Raw genomic sequence first — 26,554 nt, forward strand, 5'->3', positions numbered from 1 at the left:
TGGAAAACCAAAACATATTATATTTACAGGCATTTGTGAAATGAACATAGGCCAGAGGGACTTTTCCATTTATGCTCTTCCTTTTCATTTTGACCCTTTCTAACATAATGGAAGTGCTCAAGTCTCCACATCTCCATTTAACAGCTATTTGAGTGTTATTGGCAGGATGTTTTAGCTAACCCTTTTATACTGAATATGTAGGTAGAACTTCTTTTCTAGTATGAACAAAAGGTTACTGGCAGTATGTATGCTGTGCATCTGGCATCAATATACCTGTAGGTAGAGAGAGGCTGTTCAATTAAGTCTAAAATAAAATAAAGTGAAATACATTTAACCTTTATGCGGTTTATTTCCCTGTTCTTCAATTTGGACATCTATTTAATTGTGTGCGTGGGTTAAAGCATAGGTGTGTGACCGCTGTTTTTATTACCAAGGCTTTTACTTTGTCTACATTGGATTAGATTGATTTCCTGCTCCCTGATTTCGGTCCACATCATTCACATTGCAGTAATTATTTTCATTGTAAAAGCAGCAAGGGGAACTCACAAGCACATTGATTCCCAGCATTACAGGTTTGCTTAAGGAGATATTTTTGAACACTAATGCTGGCTAAATGTCTTGTACATGGTTCTGGCCAATTTCATTCATGCAGAAAACATTTTAGTGTGGGCCTGAAAATAAAACCTCAATGGGCTACATGATCAGATGCAATATATCAGTGACTCAGTGAGTTACCCTACTGAACACACAAAACAAGAAGGGTATCTAATTAGAGAAAGCATTTGCATAAGATTTGTCTCCACAGACCAACAACCCAAGTAAAACAAAATTTAGATATTTACAGTAAACATTGTGGATCAAGCGTTTTGCAGCACGATTGTAGACCTGCATTGTTGTTGGACTTATGACTTATGGGTTCAGGTCCGGTGACTGTGGAGGTCGGGTCTCCACTTTTTGTTAAGTACATAACTCCACATGTATTCAAAACTGTCATAGTTTTGATGACTTCAGTGAGAATCTGCCAATGTAAATGGTCATGAAAATAAAGAAAACACATTGAATGAGAAGGTGTGTCCAAACTTTTGGCCTGTATTGTATATGTTAATTGAATTCATTTCTTATAAATTCCTGATTGCATGTGTAATTAAAGTGCATAATGCTATTACTGTGACACTATTCTTAAACGTGCGGCTTGTCTTAAATGAACCTCTTTTAAATGATTTGAAATGCTTATTAATAGTAATTATTAAGGAACGTTCATGTGTTAACCTATTCAACCTGACCAGAAAGGCGTTCGTCCCTGCACGGCGTGACGCATGCGCGTGACGCCCCAGTCAGCTGGTCGGTCACATGAGCGCGCCGGGTCACGTGCGCTCCTTCCACATCCGGGCATTTTCCTGTGCAGCTGCTCTGCGGGGACACAGCCGGCCCCTTCGCTGCCCTTCATCGGGAGTTTCTCAATCGTAAACATGCCGTCGTTCCCGGAGCTGTTTTTCAATGTAGACAATGGCTACCTGGAAGGGTTGGTCAGAGGTTTTAAGGCCGGCATCCTTTCTCAGGGCGATTATTTAAACCTGGTCCAGTGTGAAACGCTGGAAGGTAAGTCGCCGAGCCGACCTGGCTAGCTAGCTTCCGACGCAATGCACAGACATCTGGAAACATAGCTCATTTGAACGTATATATTTGTGTCACAGTTTGCGTGAAGTCGCAGAAAATGTTCTTGCCCGCGGTTGCGTGGCTGTTGGCCACGGTTGGTTCACGCTGAGCGCAGGTGCCACGAAGAAGCTCCGAAGCTAGCTCTTTAGCCGTGTCATTTTATAACACTGAGAAGCCACGGGTCGCTCATTAAAATGTTTTATTTTTTTCTCCACTTCATCTCACCATTGCATCAATCAGACTGCAGTTGACCAGCTGAAAACCTCTTAAATTCCAAATTTCTGCCGTATAATCCGAATGCATCTTCATTTATTTTGTGTGGATGCACGACCGTACACGTCACGACGTATTAAACCTACACCAAATTAACTTCTAATTTCTTCCTTTGGCGGCTGTTTTGACGCTTTTACCACGTGCCCGTGGGAGTGTTTATTTCGTAAGAATGATCTGATTTATATGACATTAAGGATCCATTCCTATGTTTAGATTGACTTTATGCTTGACTGGTACATGTAGTGCATTTTAATTGTGGATAGACAAATCAAGCAAAATGTTCTTAACTCACATGTATGTATATATATAATATATATTTTAACCCAGTAATAATGACTAACTCACAATTGACTCGCTGTCAAAATTCCTTTGAGGAAGTGGAAATTATGAACAGTCATTTTGCATTTGTTCCTCTGATGTTAACTTCAGACTAACTTCCCTTTGCACCCCCCCACCTCCTCCTCCTCTAGATCTAAAGCTGCACTTGCAGAGCACTGACTATGGAAGCTTTCTGGCCAATGAAGCCTCTCCTCTCACAGTGTCTGTGATTGATGATAAACTTAAAGAGAAGATGGTGGTTGAGTTTCGCCACATGAGGAACCAGTCATATGAGCCTCTTGCCAGCTTTATGGATTTTATAACGTAAGTGTCACTTAGACATTTAGAGCAGTTGAGTGTCCTTAGCTGCAGCCATCTATTCAGTCCATGGCTGATCTTGGTTTCTATATATTTGACATAATATTCCCATATATTTCAACCTCTATGATTAGTCAGTATAATTTTTTTTCAATTAAATGTTATTTTTAGTCACTAGATGTCACTGTTTGTTACATTTATAGTGGTTCGCCACTTCAGATGATATCCAATAAAGACTGTTTTGAGTTAATGGCATTAATGAACTTTGTGTTTGGTATTGGGCTGTCTAAACTCAAGTGAAAGTGAAGTGATTATCATTGTGAAACACAGCACAGCAGAATGTGTCCTCTGCTTTTAACCCATCACCCCTGGTGAGCAGTGGGCAGCCATAAGAGATGTGTGTGGGGACGGTTTGCTCAGTGGCAACTAGGCCACCACTTCCCCAGTTTACATGAAAGAAAAAAAAAAAAACTTTTTATTAATAGTCCTCCACAATGTTTAGTTTAGACATTTTTTTATCCATTTGTCTAATGACCTTTGTTTTTTGTGTTTCTTTGTCACAGATACAGTTACATGATTGACAATGTCATCCTCCTCATCACGGGCACCCTGCATCAGCGTGCCATTTCTGAACTCGTGCCCAAATGCCATCCGCTGGGAAGTTTTGAGCAAATGGAAGCTGTCAACATTGCTCAGACTCCAGCTGAGCTCTACAACGCTATTCTTGTGGACACTCCTCTAGGTATGTCTGCAACTACATAAATGTATGTAATGAAACTCTAAAGTTTGTACACACACACACACACACACGCATATGTATATATATATATATATATATATACACGCTCACACACACACACACACACACACACACACACACACACACACACACACACACACACACACATATATACATACACACACGCACATATGTATATGTACACACATGCGCACACACATAAGTACATATATACAATTACCAAATAAATCCTAATCATTTTGCATATGTAATTAAACAAAACAATAAATTTGCAGTGATATAATACTATACTATCTGAGTGTATTTTCTGTTGTATCAGTGAAAATGTTGAGGAATGAAATTTTAAGAAGCAGAATTTTCTCAAATTTCTATAAATAAAAAAATATAATAAAATCCTTATCTAATATGTGCAAATTTTGTAGCTCTCCGTTTAATATTGCATTGTGTGTTCCAGCTGCGTTTTTCCAAGACTGCATATCAGAACAGGACCTGGATGAGATGAACATCGAAATAATCCGTAATACACTGTACAAAGTAAGCCATCCGCGAAAGTTTGATTTTTCTTTGGGAAATATACCAATTTTCTTTTCCCCCACCCTTATCAGGCTTATCTAGAAGCTTTCTATAAATTTTGCTCATCACTTGGTGGTACAACAGCAGACACAATGTGCCCCATTCTTGAGGTGAGATACTGCGTCTCTTATGAATTTACTATTAAATTACTACTGTTGCATGCAGTTGCAAGCTGATTTGATTATTTTTGTCCTGCCCTTTCCTGTCAGTTTGAGGCAGACCGCAGGGCTTTCATCATCACCATTAACTCTTTTGGAACGGAACTGTCCAAAGAGGACCGGGCCAAACTTTTTCCCCATTGTGGCAAACTGTACCCTGAGGGACTGGCTCAGCTGGCTCGTGCCGATGACTACGAACAGGTCAAAGCAGTGGCTGACTACTACCCGGTGAGTCCAACTCTGAGTAATTGGATGTAATTGAACGCAACTGATGTTTTTATGAGTTGTTTTACTCAGTGCTGTTTTATAATAAAATGAAGGTTTTAAAATTAATCAGGCCTATGGCTTTCTAATGTTAAAATTTGTCGTAGTGAATCACATTGTTCAGGGGATTTAGTTCGAAATTAATAAATGTTTATTAATGACTGCCAGGATTACAGTGAAATGTGTTAATTCCTTACCAGGAATACAAGCTGTTATTTGAAGGAGCTGGCAGCAACCCAGGAGACAAAACGCTCGAGGACCGATTCTTTGAACATGAGGTGAGCAATGAGTATTCAGATATTGACCCCAGAAGCTCTTTAGCTGTACAACACATGCATCCCTGTTTGATCTTGAACTGAGGGAGGTTTGGATAAAGGCCCTCATCTTTTAAAGCAATGTAACGGGGCTCTCTGGTCTGTCATAAATCTTCAGCCCAGTGTGTTTGAATATGCCGGAAACCGATAAGCTCTGCACGACCTTGTGTGTTTTCTTGAAAGAAGCTTAAAATTGCATTGTTTGTTAAAATCATTCTTGAACTGCAAATGGTTGGATTGCACAATCTCTCCCCCACACACACACACACACACACACACACACACACACACGGACAACGTTACTTATCTGGGTTCATGAGTTGCATGTAACCTTTTGTTTTAACGAACCATTTTTGATTTAACGAACATCTCCAACTTAATCGTGGTGTTGGAACTTGTAGGCAGAGCCAAATGGGAACTTATGTTAGGTTAGGTTGACCAGGGAAATAGCTTCTGAGCAGTGGACGTGAGCAGTGGTGCATTCTGTTCTAATGCTCTGCACTCTGTGGTGTACCTGAACAGGTGAAGCTGAATAAGCTGGCCTTCCTGAATCAGTTCCACTTCAGTGTCTTCTACGCCTACGTCAAGCTGAAGGAGCAGGAGTGCAGGAACATCGTGTGGATCGCAGAGTGCATCGCCCAGAGGCACCGTGCTAAGATTGACAATTACATCCCCATATTCTAATTCTGACTTCACTACTACCACAGCATCTCCCAGGCTCTCGTACCCTGAGCTGTGTGCTCATACCTTCTTATTTATTTCTGTTTTATGGCCCTTTTTTCGCATTACATGCTCAGTCCGATTTCACCTTTTTGCCAAGAGGAAAACTAGCTTTAAAATACCTTATTTCAAATTAAGCATTAATGTCACCATAGATTAAAGCATCCAGCATGGCTGCTTTTTCATAATAATGAAACTCTTAAATCTCACTTCTCTGACACTTTTAGCAGAGGCCTGGCAGTTAAAGAGCGCCTGAGAAACCTCACACGTCTTTGTCAAAAATAGGCCTCTTCCTCATGAACTGAGCTGTATTGTTTGAATCTCAATACTGTAATTCAGGACCTCTGCTCCACATTCTTCATTCAGGGTTATAGGCCTTATGCGAGACACATAGCTTTCTGCTCCAAGATCTTGCATAACTCTTAACCCCATAGAGGTCCTCTGGATATCATGGGACCAGTTGGAACATAAAGCCATTCCACCATAAAGTAAGATTTCAAGTTTCCTGCGTTTATTCTCTTGAGATTAAATTGAGTGTATGTATTGAAATGGTGTCTATATTTAGATGTGATCCTCATCCTTCTTAATTGTAATGAGTAGTTGATGTATCTGAGCATTGTTGGAAATATATTAAAACGAAAAAAGAGAAATATATATGTATGGAATGATAAATCAAGAGTTTACATTTTTAAGTAATGTTTTAACTGGCATAATGCTGGCACCTGATATTTTCTGTTGCTTCTAAAACTGAAGTCTTGCTGCAATCTGCTATATTTAGTGCGGTTGACTTTTAGTGTCGAAATAAATGGACTGTAATTTTTAACATGAGGGGAAAATGTAACATGGCCATCCATTAATATTATACATGGAATAGTGATATTATTGATTATATATGGAAAAAAAAAAACACATTCTGTTGTTATACCCCCTTATTGTCTTAAATTATTTGTCTTATTTTGTGTGATGTGCTGTAAATGTCCAAATAAATACAGTGTACACAGCATGTGGTTCTGTTTTTAGTTAAATTTTAAAAGTGAGGCTAAGCCAGTCCATCCCACCTTGTCTTTTGTTTTTGCAGCTTGTATTTTGCACTTAATTGTTGTCTCATAATAGAATTTCAATACAGAATGTATTGAAGATGTAGCACTCTTGTCTCCAGCAGATGGTGCTGTTTACAGTCTTTAAAGTGGAGATGCGAGTCTGGAGTGAAATAGCTGAAACAAGCATTGAGGAATAAAGTGTAAGGCCTTCGATATGTTTGTCATCTGCGTGATCAAAGTCTGAAACCTTCTTAATTGTCCTTGTGTTGCAATGACGTTTGGACGTGAGCTAGATGACAGCTGGCCAAAGTGCTTCTCAGATTATTTTTTTTTTTTTTGCCCATTCACATGATCCTGCCAACAACCAAGCAATATATTTACCAGCACAACTTAAATAAAACACTATAAAGCGCTGCATCAGCAGAACTTTGTGGCCGGTTATTTTGATTGTTATAGGGGCCACAATTTGTACACACAAATTCATATAAATTGTAATTGCACTGCCTGGCCTGGACAACTGCTGTTGTCTTTTCACGCTCATGCCGTGGCAGGTGAGTTGACATCCATGACCTCCTCTACTAATCCTAGTACTTCTGTTTTCACTTATTTACAGCCAAGTAGGTTGATGCTTGTCTCAAGCTCAGCTTTCCGTTCATTCACCCTGAGAATGACCCCTTTTTAGATATAATAAAAACATTAAATATCTGAGCTCATTAAAAAGCCTCTTAATTACTGGGAAATGCTCCAGCCCTTTTGCTTGACAATCCTCCAATGTTATGGCGGATGGAAGGAGAGAAACTGCATCAAAAACAAATTGTTCTCACGGAAAATCGTTTCAAAGCCAAGAGCGGGGGGACAATAGGCTGAACCTGTGATCAACCTCTCATTGCTGGAGAAATTTCTTGGAAGCTCTAGCAGTTTATCACAAAACCTACCCTCTAATGAAAAATCTGGTAATATGAAGCAAAAGGATGTTAATTGTACTCGTGTACTGTGTCTGCACAGGAAGAAAGCATGATGGACAGTGTTGACATGGGGGGAAAATGGTTTGGTTATACAAGCAGTGCCCTGAACCAGTTCTAAGAGAGGTCAGGACCTTTGGGGAAACAGGCTGTCTTTCAGTCTGGGTGGGCTATACCGACAGGAAGGCTCCATGTGTTCTTCCTCAACCGACAGAAGAGAATTTTACATGACATAAATGAGCGCCAAGAGGATTCGTGGCGTACATCTGTGTGCCTTTCGATTTTCTTTTCTTAAAAAGGCTTTTTGTATGAGGCAATGAGTTTCAGAAATTGTGGGTTAATAAGACATTCAGTTTTGGGGGAATGATGTGATTTCTAATCTAAATTTAGTCCAAAAGAATTGGAGGAATTCTCCCCCTGCCATACACCACCTAGGTTAACAAGTTAACGGTCGCCGGTGTGACATGATGAGTTGGAAGCAGGAAATTGGGAGTATTAAAGAATCTGAAAGACTATAACAGTGGTCAAGTTGTGATTCCAGACAACAGGATGACCAATCGTCTGTTCTTTTGGGGTGTTCCTGGTGTGCGGTGGTTAGCAACTACCAAATGTGGTAACAGTCATCCTTGGGAGCGGTTTCTTTCAGCACATCAGATCTCAATCCGATAAACCATGTGTGGGATGTTCTGGAAAGTTCATGAACCTCACAACTTAAGGGCCTAGGTTGTAGCCTTGTGTTCAGCAGATAACCTGTAAAGGCCCATGTTTGGAACCCTCTTTCGTTCATGAGCAAGACGCTTAACCCTGAGATTGTCCTGGTGGAGTGTCTCTGAAACAAGTGAGTGTCAGATACCACGTGACACCTATCGAGGTCTTGTGAAGTCCTTGTCTTGATGGATCTTTTGGCAGAACAAGGAGAACCTACACAATGTTGTGCAGGTGGTTTAACCTTATAACTGATTGTATATGTGTGTGCTTGTCTTTTGGGATCTCTTAGTACTACAGAATCTGTGCCATTTTATTTTAACACATCAGTCAGTTTTAAAGTAAAAAAATTCAGTCATAAATTCAAAGCCAGAATTTGGATCTCATGGTTTGAGTTACTGCTGGGCTAATTGTGTCAGACCGCCAATCTGGCAAGGTCATTAGCATGTTTTTCATGACATTGTGCAAGGTGAACAATCTTTTTTAATGCATTTCCAACAAAAGCTGTTTTAACAGGCTTTAACATGTGTGATGAATATGTGATGAATCCTTATGTGATTCAATATTCCTGCGATTCAGCACAAATCTATTGTACCTCTTCCCTTCTGGTCATCCGATTAGTCATGCACATGCCTTTAGCCTTTTTTTTTTTTTGCCTTATCAGAAATTTTAATGCTGACCCTGTGCTCCTTGTCTTTGTGGGGTCTAACGGTGCAGAAGGCCTTGGAACAGGGTTGTTATTATCTCATGAAACTGGTATTTAGGCCAGGACGGGTCATACTATCTGGAGAGTCATTACAGTCTGAGCCATGGTAAAATAGTCTCTTAAATGAAGGATTACACAGCCAAACAGTATTTCAGTAGCGCTTACTGTTAACAGAGTACTCACAGTTAGAGTCGACTCATGAGCCTTATGAGGCTTTTTTCTATTCCCAGAATAAAAAAAACACAGCTTCCAGTGTTGTAATGTGGAGTGAAGTTAAACAGGGCGTAATCTGTACAATGAGGGATGTGCATTGCATGTGTGTGGATGGAAAACTGTATGAGTAAATGAGAAGCAGAGGCCAGTCCAACAGAGCTAGATCATGCCATGTTATGCCAAGCCAGGCCACAGATAGAAACTTCATGTTCTGGAGTTCTGGGGTACAGGGGTTGCACATCTTTTTTTCCCCAAACATATGTATTCACATAATTAGAAATAGATAATATTGTGAATAGCACTTATTCTGATCCAATTTAGACACCAGCAGCATGCTTTCAGTAGCAAAAGAGACGCATTGGTTTCATTTCTTTGTAGAATGATATTCACTAAAGTTTGTGTGCAAACCAGTTAGCAGTGACCTATCCTGTCTTTCAATACTGTAGTAATTTACCATAGAGTACAACCCCCTGTCAGTCATGTTGAAGGACGTGTCCCTGATAGGTAGTCCTTGTCCTCTGCTCCCTCCACCACTATATCTTCTGTATGTGTTAACTGCTCATCATCGGGTAGAAAAACCAGGCCGTTACATAATCAGTTTGCATGTCCACGTGTTGCTGTTAAATGAACAGACTTGCAAAAAGAAAAAAGGTGGTAAACTCACTCAAATGAAAGTATGCAAACTGAGTATTATACTGAGCTGACACCAGCATTTCATGGTGTATTTCATTTATGAATCTTAACATAATTAAGCACTGCCAACTGTTCACTTAATACTGTAAACTGTAAAATGTGCCATAATAGACACATAGATTTCATTACTCTTTGTTCATGTATCTTGGATTTCAGGCTTGTCAGAATGTTCAGAATTGACAAGATACCATCCCCTTCCGGAAATCCTGCACACCAGTAAATGCATGTACCAGATGTACAGATCTGACTGCATTGGCTAAGATCTCTATCGGCCGGCACCTCACCTTTTGCCCTCCAAATAGTGTCAGCATGTCTGATGTAACCCTCGTTAACAGTCCAAAAGCCAATGTATAATTAATCCCTCTGCTGAACATTCAGGTTAGTGGAACAGGTGTGTCATAGGGTCCTGTTGTGATGTGCAGCCTACTGTCCTGCCATACCACTTCTAATTTGTGGCCCTTTATTTTTCCCCAGTGGATGAAATTAATGTTATTGAACAATATTTGCCCCAGGCCAATTGCAACCAATTAACGTGTCTGGATAATATGCGTCAAACTGGTCCTCACAAAAGGGTGTTGTATTTGATGGCAGTGGTTGCCCTTCCTGGCCCCGGCCTCTCCTTTATCTGATTCCCTTATGCCGTGTGGTTGCTGGCCCAGTAGTTAGAATGGATTGGCGTATCTTCTATAGAGTCGTCCCTGCTGTGCCTCTGAAGCTGTGTGTGAATGAATAAAGCACTTTGTTTCGTGCCAGACAACACACACAAACAGGACCGGAGGAAAAGAATTACGTTGCACAAAGAAGAGGCCATGCTGACGCTGACCTTTCACACGCCAGTGTACTGTACCTCATTCCCTGAGGTTTTAGGCTGAATTTAACTGTACTGTGGTCAATGAATATCAGACATCAGTTTGCTAATACCATGTCAAGACCCTTTTGTTAATGAGCTGGTGTGATAGCTAGGGAGAGAAGTAAATTATGCATGATGTTAGAATTCAGAGTGAATTCATGATGCATACAAAGTCATTCTTCAACCATTTCATTTGATGTGAATAGAATATATGAATGCCTTGTGCATTATTTTTTAAAGTTTCTTTCTGTGCTCTGCACACATCTGCCAAACATCCCTGTTCGAGGCTAATATGTTACACTTGCAAAATTCGCTTGGAAACGTCCACTTGTTCCTGGAAATCCTTCCTTGTTGGTCTTGGACCTGCCCCACTCATGTGAGCATGACAAATGAACTCACATCATTTCCCTCCAGTACCTTCTGTGATTGAAATGTCCTGAGTTTAGATTATCTTTGGATGTTGATGCTACTATCTGTCTCTGTAACCGCCTGTGCTGCATACCACTGCACAAAGCGCCATGGGAGGAGTGTGACAATGAGAATAACTCCTTCAAACTGGTTTCTTCACAGCGCTTGAATGTCAAACCAATGCTTTGATCTCTTTGAGTTGGTCTAGCAACATAACATTAGGAATTGTTTACTTGATTCTTTTATCCCTAACGTCACATAAAACAAGCTTCTGCCCTTTGCCCTAAATACAACTTTTTTTTTTTCTTATTCGGTTTGGCACATGTTGGCTAAACATTTACCCTGGAAGATCACTAGTGCTATTAATCCAGTCTCCCACATCAGTTTTGGCTCTCTCTGTTATGCACAACACAGACCATGGACAGATAGGATAAAATGACCGGTCCGTCACACTGAAAACATTTCATAATCATGAGCAGGTTTAACTTTAGCTCAAGCGTAAGTGCACTGGACACTGGACAAGGTGCCAACGAGGTGCCACAGAGCAAAGAACCGTCCCCTCACGCTGCTCATCAAGGGTGATGGTTAAAAGCAGAGGACACATTTCGATGTGTCACCGTGTGCTGTGCAGCAGTGTTTCACAATGATAATCACTTCACTTTCACTTTCAGTTCACTGTAAATCACAAAAATGTTTGAAACCAGAGGCACTGGTCCCATCCCCAAACATTAAACATCCATTAGCCTATAGGGCCTTTAGGTCTGCGTGTTTGATACACGCAGACCATGTTGATTCAGAATTTCATGGTGTCAACAAATCCCCAAAAAGTTGGGACAAGGCCATTTTCACCACTGTGTGGCATCTCTCCTTCTTCTTACAACACTCAACAGACGTCTGGAGACCAGTGTCTCAAGTTTAGAAATAGGAATGCTCTCCCATTCTTGTCTAATACAGGCCTCTAACTGTTCAATCGTCTTGGGTCTTCTTTGTCACACTTTCCTCTTTATGATGTTATATATGTTCTCTATAGGTGAAAGATCTGGACTGCAGACTGGCCATTTCAGTACGTGGATCCTTCTCCTACGCAGCCATGATGTTGTGATTGATGCAGAATGTGGTCTGGCATTATCTGATTGAAAAATGCAGGGTCTTCCCTGAAATAGATGATGTCTGGATGGGAGCATATGTTGTTTTCAGAACCTGAATATATTTTTCTGCATTGATGGTGCCTTTCCAGACATGCAAGCTGCCCATGCCACACGCACTCATACCATCAGAGATTTATGGCTTCTGAACTGAACATTGATAACAACTTGGGTTGTCCTTGCCCTCTTTGGTCCGGATGACATGGCGTCCTAGATTTCCAAAAAGAACTTCGAATCGTGACTCGTCTGACCACAGAACAGTCTTCCATTTTGCCACACTCCATTTTAAATGATCCCTGGCCCAGTGAAAATGCCTGAGCTTGTGGATCTTGATTAGAAATGGCTTCTTCTTTGCACTGTAGAGTTTCAGCTGGCAACGGCGGATGGCACGGTGGATTGTGTTCACTGACAATGGTTTCTGGAAGTATTCCTGGGCCCATTCTGTGATTTCCTCTACAGTAGCATTTCTGGTTCTGGTGCAGTGTCGTTTAAGGGCCCGGAGATCACGGGCATCCAGTATGGTTTACGGCCTTGACCCTTGCACACAGAGATTGTTCCAGATTCTCTGAATCTTCGGATGATGTTATGGACAGCTGATGATGATGATAGATGCAAAGTCTTTGCAATTTTTCACTGGGTAACACCTTTCTGATCTTTCTGCGCAACATCGTGGGAATTGATGATCCTCTAGCCATCTTGTCTTCTGAGAGACACTGCCACTCTAAGAAGCTCTTTTTATACCCAATCATGTTGCCAATTTACCTAATTAGTGTTAATTGGTCTTCCAGCTCTTCGTTATGCTCAAATGTACTTTTTTCAGCCTCTTATTGCTACTTGTCCCAACTTTTTTGGGATTTGTTGACACTGTGAAATTTTGAATCAACACATTTTTCCTTTAAAATGATACATTTACTCGGATTAAACATTTGATCTGTCATCTACGTTCTATTACAAATAAAATATTGACATTTGCCATCTCCACATCATTGCATTCAGTTTTTATTCACAATCTGTTAAGTGTCCCAACTTTTTTGGAATCAGGTTTGTATTTGATTATAATTACTTTTGCTTTTTTTTACTTATCCAAGCACTGTTCAGGCATGAAGCAGGAACAGAACCACTGAAAATGTTTCCCCATAACATCAAATAAAGTTAAGGACAGTCCAGTGTGAACCTCCTGCAGTTTAAGAGACAATAAGTGTCTCTGCCCCTTAATAGACCTCCAGGCTTTGCAGATCTTGTTCTCCTCTCCTCTCACCCCTGCACGCTCTGGACTTTTGTTTAGATCTGAATCGAAACATTGATCCAGTCACAGCCGACTGACAATGGGCTCGCTGGGAACCCAAGTGGAAGAGATAAGGTAAACAGAACACCCCGCTGTCTGGCGTCCTTTTGTGGCCTGGAGCCCCATGCGTTTTCTCCCCGCCAGCCACAACAAGATCGGGCCACGCATGACACCGGACTTGTTGACAGGAAAAACAAAAAAAACAAATCTGTATGGCTGAACACGAACTTCCTGCTGTATTGCTCCTGGTCAAGGTGGCCTTTATACGAAACAAAAAACAAACGAGTGTTTCGGAAAATCTGTCACACCCCTGGCCCTGGAAAATGTCAGACTGGCTTGCAGTGATTGGTGCTGATCGAACAAGTTGCAATTACGGTGAGAAAATGTCAAAAGGGGTTTAGAATATTCCTTGAAGGTAAACAGGTGTTTTTATTGGGCCGCTGTTGGCAGCTTGGCGACCTGCTTTTATGTAAGCACTGTTGCTTATAATTATAAGGGGGGGTGAGCAAGACTACAGTGTTTACACCATCCTGAAAATGTCCTTAAGAAGGAAATGTTTAGCAAATATCTCAAGACCCGCCATAAACATCTCAATCTCAGCAGATGGATTTTGTACTGAGCGTGCTAAACTGCGATATATAATTTTTTCATAATTTGTGTTCCATCTCTACTTTAAAGGGCCTACTGACCCACTTGTTGGTCGACAGCATAATTCATAAACTCATACTAACAAAAAGTGTTCGATGGTGCTTTAAAAACCAAGTTTGTATGCTTTTTGGCAGCATATTTGCTTCAAAGGGCTCCGTACCTGGTTCACACTGTTCCCCCCAAAACGCGTTTAGTTCTCTAGTGACGACATGCAGAGTTGCTGATGTGGTTATGGATTGCTGCTGTGCATAAAAACAAACCAAAAATGCAGCGCCTTTCCTGCTGGTCACATGATTCCTCCCAGATGCTTGTCACTAAAATGTCACTGATTTCTCGACATGCAGTTTGTTTGTGTAGAGAAACAAAAAAGCCATTCATTTCTGAAACCACATCAGCAGGTTTGTATGATAGAAGTTGAAGTACTGGACTTGACTGAAACAATATGTGAACGTGTGGGCAGGTACTAAGAGCCAAAATTCCTCAATTACAGCAGTGTTAGAAGCATTAACTTGTAATATTGGACTGAATATGACAAATACATAGTAAACAGTGATTCGTTTTAGATGGCCCATTTCCATTCCCATTCCAAATGTATTTCCATTTTTGGCTGCTTTTGTATTTAAAGAGCTTTAAACTTTTGAGAGGTATTTTGCAACAGTGACAAAGGGAAGTTTGCCATTTTGATCCTTGGCTGCTAGATAATAAGGAGAAGAACTATACACATTTATTTCAATTTACCAGTATCTAGATTTGGTGAAAAAAATGTTTATTCATCAGTTAGCAGAAAGGGTTGAAGTATTGTCCTGAATCAGGGGGTTGCTTCATAATTCATAGCAAAAATTATATTGTGACATTTGATTCCTGTATCTAACCTGATGGCTGTTATCATCCCTCCAAAGATAACAAGTGCAAACGTGGCTGAAAATGAATTTGCTGGCAGACCAAGTGTACTCTGGTGGCCAAGGCTCCCATCTGGGGGTGTTGGGAAACGTTGGGAAACCATTGGTCCCGATGCACAAAGCGCTTCAGCCAGGCTCTCCTTTCCATGAAATCCGCAGCCGCTTCTAGGAAAGAGGATACAAGCCCTCAGCCAAATGGGAGGGGGTGGACAGAGCTATGATTATGCTGTTATGGGGCTATTATGTTCAAGAGCACATTGATGCATCAGAAAGTGGAGTGTCAAGCATAATTGTCGCAAGTTAATGTTGAGGGAACTCTGGAAGATATTCGGTCTCCATCCTTTGTTATGCCACTGATGAGCCCGGTTCAAAGGGCTCTTGGCTTAATTAAACAAACTCAGATTTGGAATTAGCAAAGCTGCTGCCAAATACTAATTGAGAAATCATAAGTGGTTAGCTGGCTTGGAGCATGAGGTCAAAAAATGGCATTTGGCCTGTTTGCAAATGTTCCCGGAGACACTGGAGACGAGTTACATAAAAAGTCAACTTTAATACTACTAAAAATGCACAAGGTGAACAGTTTGAATTTTTTTTCTCCTTTTTTGTGTATTTTGTAAAAAATTCACAGTTTAAGTGATTCATAAAGATAACTGGCATAAATATTCAAATTTAAAGAACAATGGTGATATGGAAAAAAACAAATAAGCAAATAAACAACAGATCATTACATACATCAACATAAAAAACAACATTTCAATTCGAATCCAACGTTCAGGGCTCTTGCATTCAAAACTCATGAACTGGTCTCTTGAAAAACAAAATCTTGAGGTAAAGTCTGAACGAAAGAGCTGCAACTCTTGACATGTGCCAAATGATTTTGTCAGACTAAGCACAAATTCAGTGGCCTCTGAGACAAGGGTGGCACGAATGATCCCAACCAAGTCAGTAACGGGACTCTGTCTTGCAATTTAGACTAAGCTGTGGTCAAATCGTCTGTATGATGTGATGGTTGGAGTGATAATGTCTTTTGGTGCAATTGAATGATCCCCCCGCCGCGCCCTAAAAAAGGAAAGAAAGTAAAGAAAGAACATACAAACAAACACACAAAAGAAAAAGTTGGCAAAATGCTATAGGTGCATATTACATTAGTGGTCCTATAACTTAAAAGGAACTATTTTACATTTCACTTTTGACAATGTTGTTGTTGTTAATGTTGTTGTCGTTGTTGTTGTTGTGGCTGTGAAGACAGTGAAGGCTGCTGTCTTTCCTCAGGCCTCGCGGCATGACCTTCTTCTTCACAAAAAGTTTCTGGAGGAACCTGTCGCTGAGACTCATGGGAAAGTAGCTGTATATGAAGTACATGAGGCCCACGCCGGGCCCGGCGTAGTAGCGGACGTGGGGTTTGGGGGAGAGCAGCGCCTCGGTTATGCAGTTGATGACTGGACTCAGGTCCTCGGGGGCGACCTTGGCGTGGCTCTGGAACAGCTCCTTGGTCTCCAGCATGTAGTCCTCTCCGTATTCCTCCAGCAGGCCTGGTGACAGGTTCTGGATCAGGTTTTTGTACTGCCGTTCCCAGTAGTCTACATTACTGCTCTGTCCTGAGGAGCACACACACACACAGAGGCACTTTTCAGACACATTCATACTATGCCAGGCTTGCCTAGGTCATCAGAGAAAAAAAAAGTGAAATATCTATTATCTCAGACATTCTCTGGAACAGTTTCATCTGCACGAATTGCTTTGCACAACTGAGGGACGGAATAATCACCTGTTTTGAATGCAGCAGGGAAAATAGTGGACACCTTCACTCCCCAGGGCTCCAGCTCATGCCGCAGAGTGTTGATGAAGAGGTTCAGAGCCGCCTTGGAAGCTCCGTACGCCGCCAAGCAAGGGAAAGGCTGCTCCCCTGGAGACAACAACAGCACACAAAGCTCGGTTATTGCACAAGCTCCAACTCCGTTCCACATGTCCAGCTTCACGTTTGCTCAGTGGATTAAAGCTTGGTAAAAATATTTTGGTCCCGTCCTCTCGTGGTGCAATGTTCTGATCCTTCCTGGTTGTTTATATGGCTGTCTGTCCCAAAGAACACATTCGTGGTACACTTTATGAAATAGTTTTTTTTAGGTAACTCCGGGACATCGATATCTGTGATGAAGTGCATGCTTATCTGCATACAGCGCCCCACAAACGTTTCATTGGTGAAGTGTGACAATGGATGCTGGATTCATGTTTAAACTTGTTCCCTTTCACACAGTTGCCATAGAAACACATCACAGCCACAAACACATAGCTGTACAAGTGGTGTAAAAACCTCCATGTCACCGTAAAGACCTGGCAGCGGTTCGAACAGGTATAATAGGGCCCTTATTATGGAGGGGGCGTGTCCCTCTGGCAGTAAACCTGGTGTCAGGGGATGAGGGTGCTGCGATAACAGCTGCAATGTCAAGGCGGCCCACCGTAGAGGAAGCGGCAAAGCAGATCGGGAATTGTTTATAAATGTGTGGTTTCGCCTGGGGCGGAGCTGCAAAAAGGGTGTTGTGTACGGACCGCTCAGGCTTAACCGCTGACAAGATTTAAGACCCGGGGAAAAAATATGAAATCAAATAAAGTTTAAATAAACAAGAGGCCACCTGGAAGTTGTTTAGAGCATTAAACCCCGCCCAAGTGGGCTGCTCACTTGGCTCTCCATCAGAACAATTTATGACAAGAGAGTGTTATTTTACCACATTCTCAAGTTCGTACGCTGGATTCAGATTCAAAGATGCTTTGTTTGTAGCTCAGCTGCAGCTCAATTTCACTTTGCACTTTCCCCCAATTTCTGGAGGCGTGTTGCTCATTTTCTCACCACGCGGTCGCGTCCTCCAAATAACAAACCGGTGCTTTTTTTTTTTTTTTAAATGAACATTGTCAATACGCTTCTATTTTAATGACATTGCAAATGTTAATGATGCATTATAAAACAATATTGAAGAAGTGTGATTTAGAAAAATGCAGGTCCAATCAAAGGTGGGAGGTGGGAGTACCTGAAGGACTGGAAATGGTGACAATCCTGCCTTTGTCCTGTCGCAGAAGAGGAAGGAATGTCTTGGTCACGTTCAGTGTTCCAAAGAAGTTGATCTCCATGCAGCCCCGGTAGGTGGACATGAGTGAGAGTTCTGCATCGCCGAAGTTGACGCACACCCCTGCGTTGTTCACCAGGCCCCACAGACCTGCACAACAGAAGAACGGAAGAGGCATTGTTAACGACTGGAGCACTGCCATGAATTAGCCACAGAGTGACACTCAGTTTTTAACAAAAATGTTCAGATCAATGGACATAAATATAAATAAATAAATAAATCATGTTACAAATGATCAGTAACGGTGGCAATTACTGACATTGCTGGTCTTTGTTGGCACTTTGTTAGAAAGTTCTTGCTGTCTGAAACATTCACCAGCACGAGCCTTGGCCGGTGTTGCGCAAACCTACACATTGCAGCAGTTACAAGCCAGACGTTTTATTCATTTCAGGGGGTCTTTTGCATAATTCATCCAGCATGTTCCTCCACGACCAGATTGTTTATTGATATCTGGAGATTCAAAGAAGAAATGCGCGCTGGTGAAGAGATCAGGAGTAAGGCCTGGAGAAGGGTGGGGGTGGGTGAAGTGAATAATTAGCCGTTCCCTGGCGGCAAATGTAGGGTGCAGAACAAAAGGTTCCAATGGTTGATGGACAGCGAGGGAAGAGGTGGAGTTTTATCTCCGGCATGCATGCTGATGACTTTACCCCCTGCGTGGGCTTCAGTTTCACCAGATTTACATTTACGGCATTTCTGAGGCGCCCTTATCCACGACTTACAATCAGTAGTTACAGGGACAGTCCCCCCCGGAGCAATTTTAGGGTTAAGTGTCTTGCTCAGGGACACAAGGGTAGTAAGTGGGACTTGAACCTGGGTCTTCTGGTTCATAGTGGAGTGTGTTACCCACTAGGCTACTACCACCCTTCATGAGAAGGTGGTATTTAATTGGAAAATCTGAACCTGTTGTGGAGAACACTGCTGGTTGAACTTTTCTTCACGGCCCGCTGTGTTGCTAAGAGCTCAGCCGAGCACACAGCAAGTGAAGCTGCCACCTTGTCAAGGGGCTTCTTGTTTACCCCACGTAGCCTAAAGCAGGTTACAGGTTACAGTCTGGTCCTTAGACCTCATGGATCTTCAGGAGTACAGGGAGTGCTGGACAATCACAAAGATGTTCTTGCAGGGTTTGGAAAAGCCACCATAGCAGGGCCTTAAAACCTCCCTGTGTCTGTATTTCGACCCCATCGTTTTAAAATAAAGGTTCATTTTTCAATCGCCTGGCACCTGGCATTGCGGTGCATGGTGTTTTAAAATAAAGTGGCTCTTTGATTGGTAGCCAAGACACACACACAGCACAGCTAGAGCGAGTAAGTAAATAAGTGTGTGAGTGACCTTCTCCTAAGATTACAGGCAGTGTACACAGACACATACACACACATACCGTGTCCTTAAGTGACTTTTAAAAACATTACCACAGGACTTTTTTGAGATTGTTGGACTGGTGTCTAAAATGAATGCTTGTTCTGTTTGTACAATGTGGGGGAATATATATACATTTATAATATTTTTTGGACTTATTGGTAATCTTATTTGAGATTATTGGGCTGCTGTCTAAACTGAACACTTGGTTGAAGGGAACATTGAACCCCTAAAATCTGCTTTTCAGTGCTTTGAAGTGTTTTTCATGTTAAATGTGTGTGGTTTTTACCTCTCATGCCCAATTTGTCCTTAGTATCAAGGAGCGCCTGCTGGACATCCTCTGGCTTGGTGATGTCCACTTGGAGCAACGTTAGACGAGAGGAGCAGGTGCGCTTGAGCTCGCGGGCCCCCGCCCCGGCCAGGTTTAGCACCGTGGCGAATACTTCGAAGCCCAACGCGTCCAGGCACTTCGCGGCTGCGTTCCCGAATCCGGTGTCACACCCTGGAGGCAAAGGGGAGACAGCGAGCGCTCAGCATTACATTTAACCGAACAAATCATGGCCAGCGGCCCAATGGAAATGACAAGCATTGGCACCGGCAGCCACTGCGCTGTGTGCACGTGGCATCCGTACCATGGTGTGCAAAAAACATGCCGGTGCTCATATAACAAATAAAGGTCAGGCACTTGCACAATGCTTATTTAAAGTCATCGGAACTGGGGCATCTTTACATCTTGTTCCAGATTGGAATGCAACCCCGTCGGCAGTGACACGGGCCACCCGCACCTCTCCACGTTTGTTTACTTGTTCGCGCTTCCTTCGCCTGCTTTGATCTCAGAGAAAAAGGCAAATGATTTACCAAAGGTTTCGGGTAAATCAATTCAACTCTGGCAATAAATACGTTATCCTTTGCCCTGCTTGATAAAAACGCAGATATGGGAAATGGAATTGAAAGTTTATAAGTCTCATCACAGAAGATAAATGTGCAAACTCCAGTGGATTTTGAACCCGCCCCACACAAATGCATAAAGTTCCCATGATTCACACTTGGAATGGAACGTCAGCAGAATGTTGTAATTTTTGTAAAATACACACCACAAATGCACTCCACTCATTTGTATAAACTTTCGTATCTGATTAATTAGCGTCCATCAATGTTGGGCCATTCCCCTGTGCCACTCGGGGTGTCCTGAGGACACACCGCAAATCTGCCTGAACATTCCCCAGGCCTCCGCTGCGTCAGCTATCAGGACAGATGTACAAAGCATTCTTGCAGAGGAGGGGAGCGGGGTCCACACACCCACACTCACACTCACACTGTGCGGTGATGTGATTAACACTCACCTTGCCGTCAGCCTCCCCACTTAACCGATTTACAGACTTAATGTTGCTGTGCCTCTGGCTTTTTTTTTTTTTAATGCATCAACAACAAGAAAAGATAATGGCATCATATGCTTCTACTCTTGCGCCGCAGAGTGTCCAGTCTCAGCCCTCCTCATTGTTTTCTGCCAACTATGCCCTTCCTCCATGGCACAATGGCACCACATGTAAAATACAGCAATTACATAAGAGAGCGTAATGACTGGGGATATTCTTAGGCAGATGGGTTTACATTATCTTCATTCTCTGAACTGGACTGGACGACTTCCAGGGACATTGAGTCAAAGCGTGAGCCAGATTCCTGCCAGAAGGAGAAGGAGTTGCGGAGCAGCCTGTGTACCGTCTCCGTCTGAATCATCACTTTCAGATGATCCGGCAGCCAAATGAAACAGCCGTGCTGGAACTTGCCGCCGATGGTTTTCGGGCCTGCGCGGAGCGGAATCTGCACCCCGCCGATCCGCGCTCCTGTCCTCGCCGCGATCTGAGCTGATGTTGCCGTTCGGCGCGGCATGTAGGCCACCAGCAGCTATGGTATGCGGGGGAGGGAGGGAACTGCGGCCCAGTGCAGCTGTGTCTCTCCTGCACGTTCGCCCCCCCGGGGGCCTGCGCAGGACACACAGGCTGCAGCTCGGGAACTCGGCTCGGACGCCAAAGCACCATAATCAGGCGTCCGTTTTGTTACATGGTGTTCTGCGGCAACCCAGTTTTTCTTGGGACGCGTGGAAACATTATCGGTGCGAAAGTGCAAGAGAAATCAGCTTTCTTGGAAGGGCTCTCATGCAAGGTGTGCCAGAAAAGTGCTGGACACGATTTCAAACAAACTCAGGCCTCCTTGCTCTTGGCCAAGCCGCTCTGGGTGACGGGGTGTCAGCGTATATCTGTCCCAGCGTAGCAGGAACGCTCATGTGATACGCAGATGGAGGTGTGAAGAGCTTCGGCTGCTGTCCTAAGATACCGCGTCAAGGCCATAGCCACGGAGTGGGGGGGACATAGTATCTACCATAGTATCTACCCCGGCATACCATGGTGGAACGTTGTGAGAACTTTCAAATTCCAGGGGGACTCCTTGTTCCCGCCCGCGTGGCTTGTTTTTAACGCATTGGGATGTCATTTGCTCCAGTGGCTGTTTTCTTCAATGGACGATTTCTCGCAGATGTCTGGAGCCCGTGCTCGGCTCTCAGATCTGTTGTGCTGTGGCCAATTATAAAGCGCTGCAATAATTCCGGCCTGCGCAACTGCAACAAATGACATTATATAACTTGTGCTGGCAGGCGTGTGCACTTTAATATCAGACCCACGTCACATTCTGAATGCTTTGTACTCTATGGACTGGGCAGTCCTGTCAGCAGTGAGGCATGAGACTGCTGTTTTAGGAAAGTTTTTGATAGGGCAAATGCATTCCTCAATATTATTTTATTCTAACTGCGGTTTGGAAGTAAATAAACATACATTAATAGAACTTGTCTGTCTCTAATGCATAACAGTCTGCTGTACCATATGCTATTGATTTGTTTTACATAACGAGTGTGTGGAAGGTGTCCAGACACGAGTTCTTGGGAAAATAATACAACATATTGTGTCCCACAGTGCGCCCCAGGACATTTAATGCTGATACAGTCGTTGCATAATACCATCCGAAAGTGTAGCAATATGAGATTTTGTATTGTGAAAAGAAATGCGAAGCCAGGGTGTCCTAACTTGCTCTGAAGGCTGCTTTGATACCATTCAAGCTGAGGCTACTGATTTGCCTTTTTGTTTGGGTTGTGTAATTATTCATGAGGAACATTAGCCAATTCTAACTTATTGCAGACTATAAGAAAAAAACTATAAAACAGAATGTACACTACATGTAATATTAATGTTAGTAGCTTTCAGTATATTGTATATTTATGAAGTACTATGCAGTTATTATCATAAAATCTTTATATACTTTTACTAAATATATTTTTTTTAAATAGCCCTTGCCTCTCTGTGGACTGTTACCCCCAATTATTCTGATGGATAAATATATTTCACATGAGTCACCACTGTGGCAAACACACAAACTCACCATTAATTTGCTCGGTCACTTAGTCCTGTGGCTTTCATTCATGAAAGAATGTTAACTATTATTGAGGCCTGGCTCTGTAAGAGGTTTAATTTTTTTCTGCTGTGAGTTAGAAATGACTTGATGCAAGTTTTGGGGAAACCCAGCTAATCCAAAATGTGCCCGTTTGGATTCTGCATAAATCTGTGGAAAAAATCTGCTCATCATTTTGTTGTGCCCCAGTGCATGCGTGCCCCAATTGTGCCCCACTAGAGTAAACTTCTATAAAAGGAGTTAAAATAAAAACAAGAGTCCAAGTGTGCCACCAGCCAGGTTGCTTTGGCAAGCCGTCAGCTTTTCCAGCTTTTCCCGGGGCGCTTTGTGCCAGGCCTGGCTGGCCATTCCTGTTTAAACCAGTGCAGCCACAGCAGACTTACTTCACTTTTAAGCTGAAATACGTGGGAGGGAGGGGGTTGGGGGTTTAAGGCATGGTTGCCATGCCATTAGACAGTCTTTTAGTGGCTTAGAGAGAACCTAAATTGTCCTGTCTAAGACCAGCTTTCTTTTGCCTTGCAGGTTTGAAAAAGCTTAAGTAATACCTGTCATTATAATAATGATTAAACAATAGTAATACATACAAATTAAAATATTTATAAAAGACAATCTCCAAGCCCACACCCCCATACCCCACTCACCCACACGGTCTTCCATGCTGTATTGGCAATTAATGATTCAGGGCACTTTAGAGTAGATTAATGGATGAAGACAGTCTTATAAACTTAAACTGATAGACCACAGACTGTGAGTCGAGGCCACTGAAGTATCTTAGTCTACAGATTACCCAGCAGAGTCTCTAAATCGCTTTATTTTCAAATAAATCAATTTATGAACTTTACTATTGTCAATTATTTCTCCCATGGGAGGAAATCTCATCTTGGTGAAATTCTGTGCATAACTAACACACAGGTTGATATGATTTTCAGATGCAAGATGCATTAAAACAGCATTAAAAAATGTAACAATTGGATTTTGGGTACTTATTCAGCACCAAAAAATATAATATGCTTTACATAACCAGCCATTATTACATAGAAATGCTTGTTCATTATTGCATTTTCTTTCATGTTAATTAGAGAATATCTTTACACTAATACACTGCTGCATTCTAACATCTTTATTTCAAATAAAGAACATCAAACAAGGTGTTAGAGTGCATTTAAAAAATGTCATATTTTACTTTCACAGGCAAATAAAGACTTTTTAAAAATACGTATGAATGTAAAAAGTTTGTATTAAAGTGAGATGATTGTCTGCACGCTTGGCAGAATTGAGTGCAACCTCCAGCAGGCTCACTGTGAGGGGGGTGAGGAAGGATTTTTTATTGCACTCTGATGAAACGTGCTCAGTGTGTGCCCCGTGGCACGGGAGTTTGTGCCCTTACCTGTGATGAAGACGGCTTTGCCCTCAGTGGACAGTCTGGATGCTGGAACCCCTTTCTTGGAGGTGTTGATGCCGCATGCGGCACACAGGGCAGCCACCGCGAAGAAGGCGGACAGGCAGAAAGAAAAGAACCTCTCCGCCAGGCTGGTGGCGCTCAGCCAGGTCACCAGCGAAGGCATGGCATGGATGTGGGATGCCAGGATCTTCTTCACTGCGCTGCCGACGAACACTGACATCACCCCCATGTAAATCCAGAAGGAAAACGCATAGTCTTCCATTGTGTCTACTACTCTGGATGATCTGTCTGACTGAGAAGGTAGAGGGTCTGACTTAGAAATGTGCAACCATGTGCCTTCTGGTCTCTGTTGCAGATGCACACGGGAGCGTGCAAAGCTCTCACACACACCCCTGTCACACACCTCACACACGGACGAACGGAGTGAGAGCCAATGAATGGGCTCAGCACTCAGTGTATATATAGAGCATGGTGCAGGAGAGGGGAGGGACTACACCAAAGGAGAGCTGATCTGTGCCCAATGGCCAAAGTTTAAAGGCTTCCCCCCTTCCTCCTTATTGTCTGCCCTCTTCCTTTGTAAACGTGTCTCACTTCTTCTTCTTCTCAGTTCTTTCTTCAAAGAAACTTTCTTACTTTTTATTCCTTTTCTAGTCTAGGCATTTATTTGCTGAAATGAAAAGTTAATGAGCTACGAATATCACAGACTGTATCCAGCTTTTATTGCTGAATACAGGGGCGCATTGTTCTCCTAAACTGTTTGAGAAGCGCGCAGGTGTCGATCCGGCTGGTGCCGGGGTTTCCTCGGCGAGTACCAGCGTGCACGTTACCTTATTTTACTTTAACAAGCCAGGTCGTTCCCAGAAACCAGATGATTACTTCCTTTTTTCACTTTAACGGTGCAGAATGATTCAGTGGCCCATTAACCCTTAAATAAATGCTGCGGTCATAAGACAGGGGAAATGGGGGTTTCGAGACCAGGCGGACACATGTTTGATTGTTGGCTGTGAATTGGCATTGGAACATTGACTGCCGAGGTTTACGCTGAGCCCTTTTAGTGAAGGTTGTATACATTCAAGCCAAGACAAAGTGCTAGAAGGGATGATATATGAAGCCACTGGCGGCAATTTTCAGGAATCATGAATCACTTCCAAGACAGTGTGCCACATTCAGGCCACCGGGCCACATTTAAATCCGTTTAATTGCTCGTCCTCAGGTCCCGTTTGTATGTCGCTGCAGACAGACTTGAATTTACTTAAACCACAGCCGTGCTCGTTGTTTGGCCGTGAGGTCAAAATTCAATGGAAGCAGCAAATCGGCACACTCTGCATTTCTGCTTCGCCGCCGCCACTGCGCCCGCAAACACGTTCCCGGTGCAAACATGGACGGGGGCAGATAAATGAGGAGGGGAGGAGGGAGGGCTGGGAGGAGGAACTGAAAGCAAGGAGGCAAGTGAGAGGCCCTGAGGACACCGACCCCATTCACTCAGCAGGTGTGCTGTTTCACACTCAATTTACAATCTGCACGGACAATGTCTTCCCTAACACACACACACACACACACACACACACTCCCTCTGTGTCCTCCTCTCTCTCCCTGCCTTCACCGCGCTGGCTTCGCTTGTGTTAATACAAAGTAACGTATCTCTTAAATCTGACCTCGAGCTGCGTCCACCGAGCCAAAAAATCTGAGGCGCCCCCCACACACACCACCCCTCCCCTTCCTTTAATAAAGTGCGATTAGCAAAAGTCAATGGGGCTCCCGGCCTGGCGACCAAATTCTGCCAGCCGCCCAGTTTGGGCCGTGGATTTAGTGGAGCATGTAGGGCGACGTTGCCCCAGTGGCCTCGTGTGTCCCATCTTTCCATTCATTTGTGACTCACCCTTTTTTCAGACCCTCAGCACCCTGCTGTCACCAGAACAAGGTCCCCCTGACCTGGCACAAGGCTGTGCTCACACATCAGAGGTCCATTCACACCATTGTAAGTCCAGGTTTTGTAAGTGGGGCTGTCTAAGAAATACTGCACTTATCTTGATGAATAAGTTGGGAATTCCTCACTTATTTTTAAATTCTAATGGTTGGAATTTTGTCTTCAGCAGAGAGAATGCACTATAAACACTGTCCTGTCAGGGAGCTCTGCAGACTGAGGTGCAGCCTCAGTTTTTATTATTTCTATGTATGTTTTGGACAGGTAAAATTCATAAATTAAAATTTTCTCGTCTCATAAAATCACATTCAGGCCTGCCATTCAGAGGCCTGTTCCACAGGACCATCTGCAAACCGGTAACCTCAGCCCTCTACAGTACAGAATGT

General features: G+C 42.9%; 2 protein-coding genes across 2 annotated transcripts; one reads left to right on the top strand and one right to left on the bottom strand.

Annotated features, from left to right (window-relative positions):
- Window positions 1–1,370: 1,370 nt before the first annotated feature.
- Window positions 1,371–6,354, top strand: atp6v0d1 (ATPase H+ transporting V0 subunit d1). The gene is made up of 8 exons (XM_028956620.1): window positions 1,371–1,599; window positions 2,400–2,571; window positions 3,129–3,307; window positions 3,780–3,859; window positions 3,931–4,008; window positions 4,108–4,284; window positions 4,521–4,598; window positions 5,157–6,354. Exons 1-8 carry the CDS (start codon window positions 1,470–1,472, stop codon window positions 5,316–5,318), a joined length of 1,056 nt encoding a protein of 351 aa, XP_028812453.1. The 5' UTR covers window positions 1,371–1,469; the 3' UTR covers window positions 5,319–6,354.
- A 9,084-nt stretch (window positions 6,355–15,438) lies between these two features.
- hsd11b2 (hydroxysteroid (11-beta) dehydrogenase 2) lies at window positions 15,439–24,682 on the bottom strand. Its single transcript, XM_028956828.1, has 5 exons — window positions 24,230–24,682; window positions 19,673–19,885; window positions 17,932–18,117; window positions 16,677–16,814; window positions 15,439–16,506 (listed from the first exon to the last, which is right to left on the bottom strand). The coding sequence occupies exons 1-5, from the start codon at window positions 24,504–24,506 to the stop codon at window positions 16,085–16,087; spliced, it is 1,236 nt and encodes a 411-aa protein (XP_028812661.1). The 5' UTR covers window positions 24,507–24,682; the 3' UTR covers window positions 15,439–16,084.
- Window positions 24,683–26,554: the final 1,872 nt, after the last annotated feature.

Source organism: Denticeps clupeoides, chromosome 16 (genome assembly GCF_900700375.1).
Source record: "Denticeps clupeoides chromosome 16, fDenClu1.1, whole genome shotgun sequence".
Taxonomy (NCBI): Eukaryota; Metazoa; Chordata; class Actinopteri; order Clupeiformes; family Denticipitidae; genus Denticeps; species Denticeps clupeoides.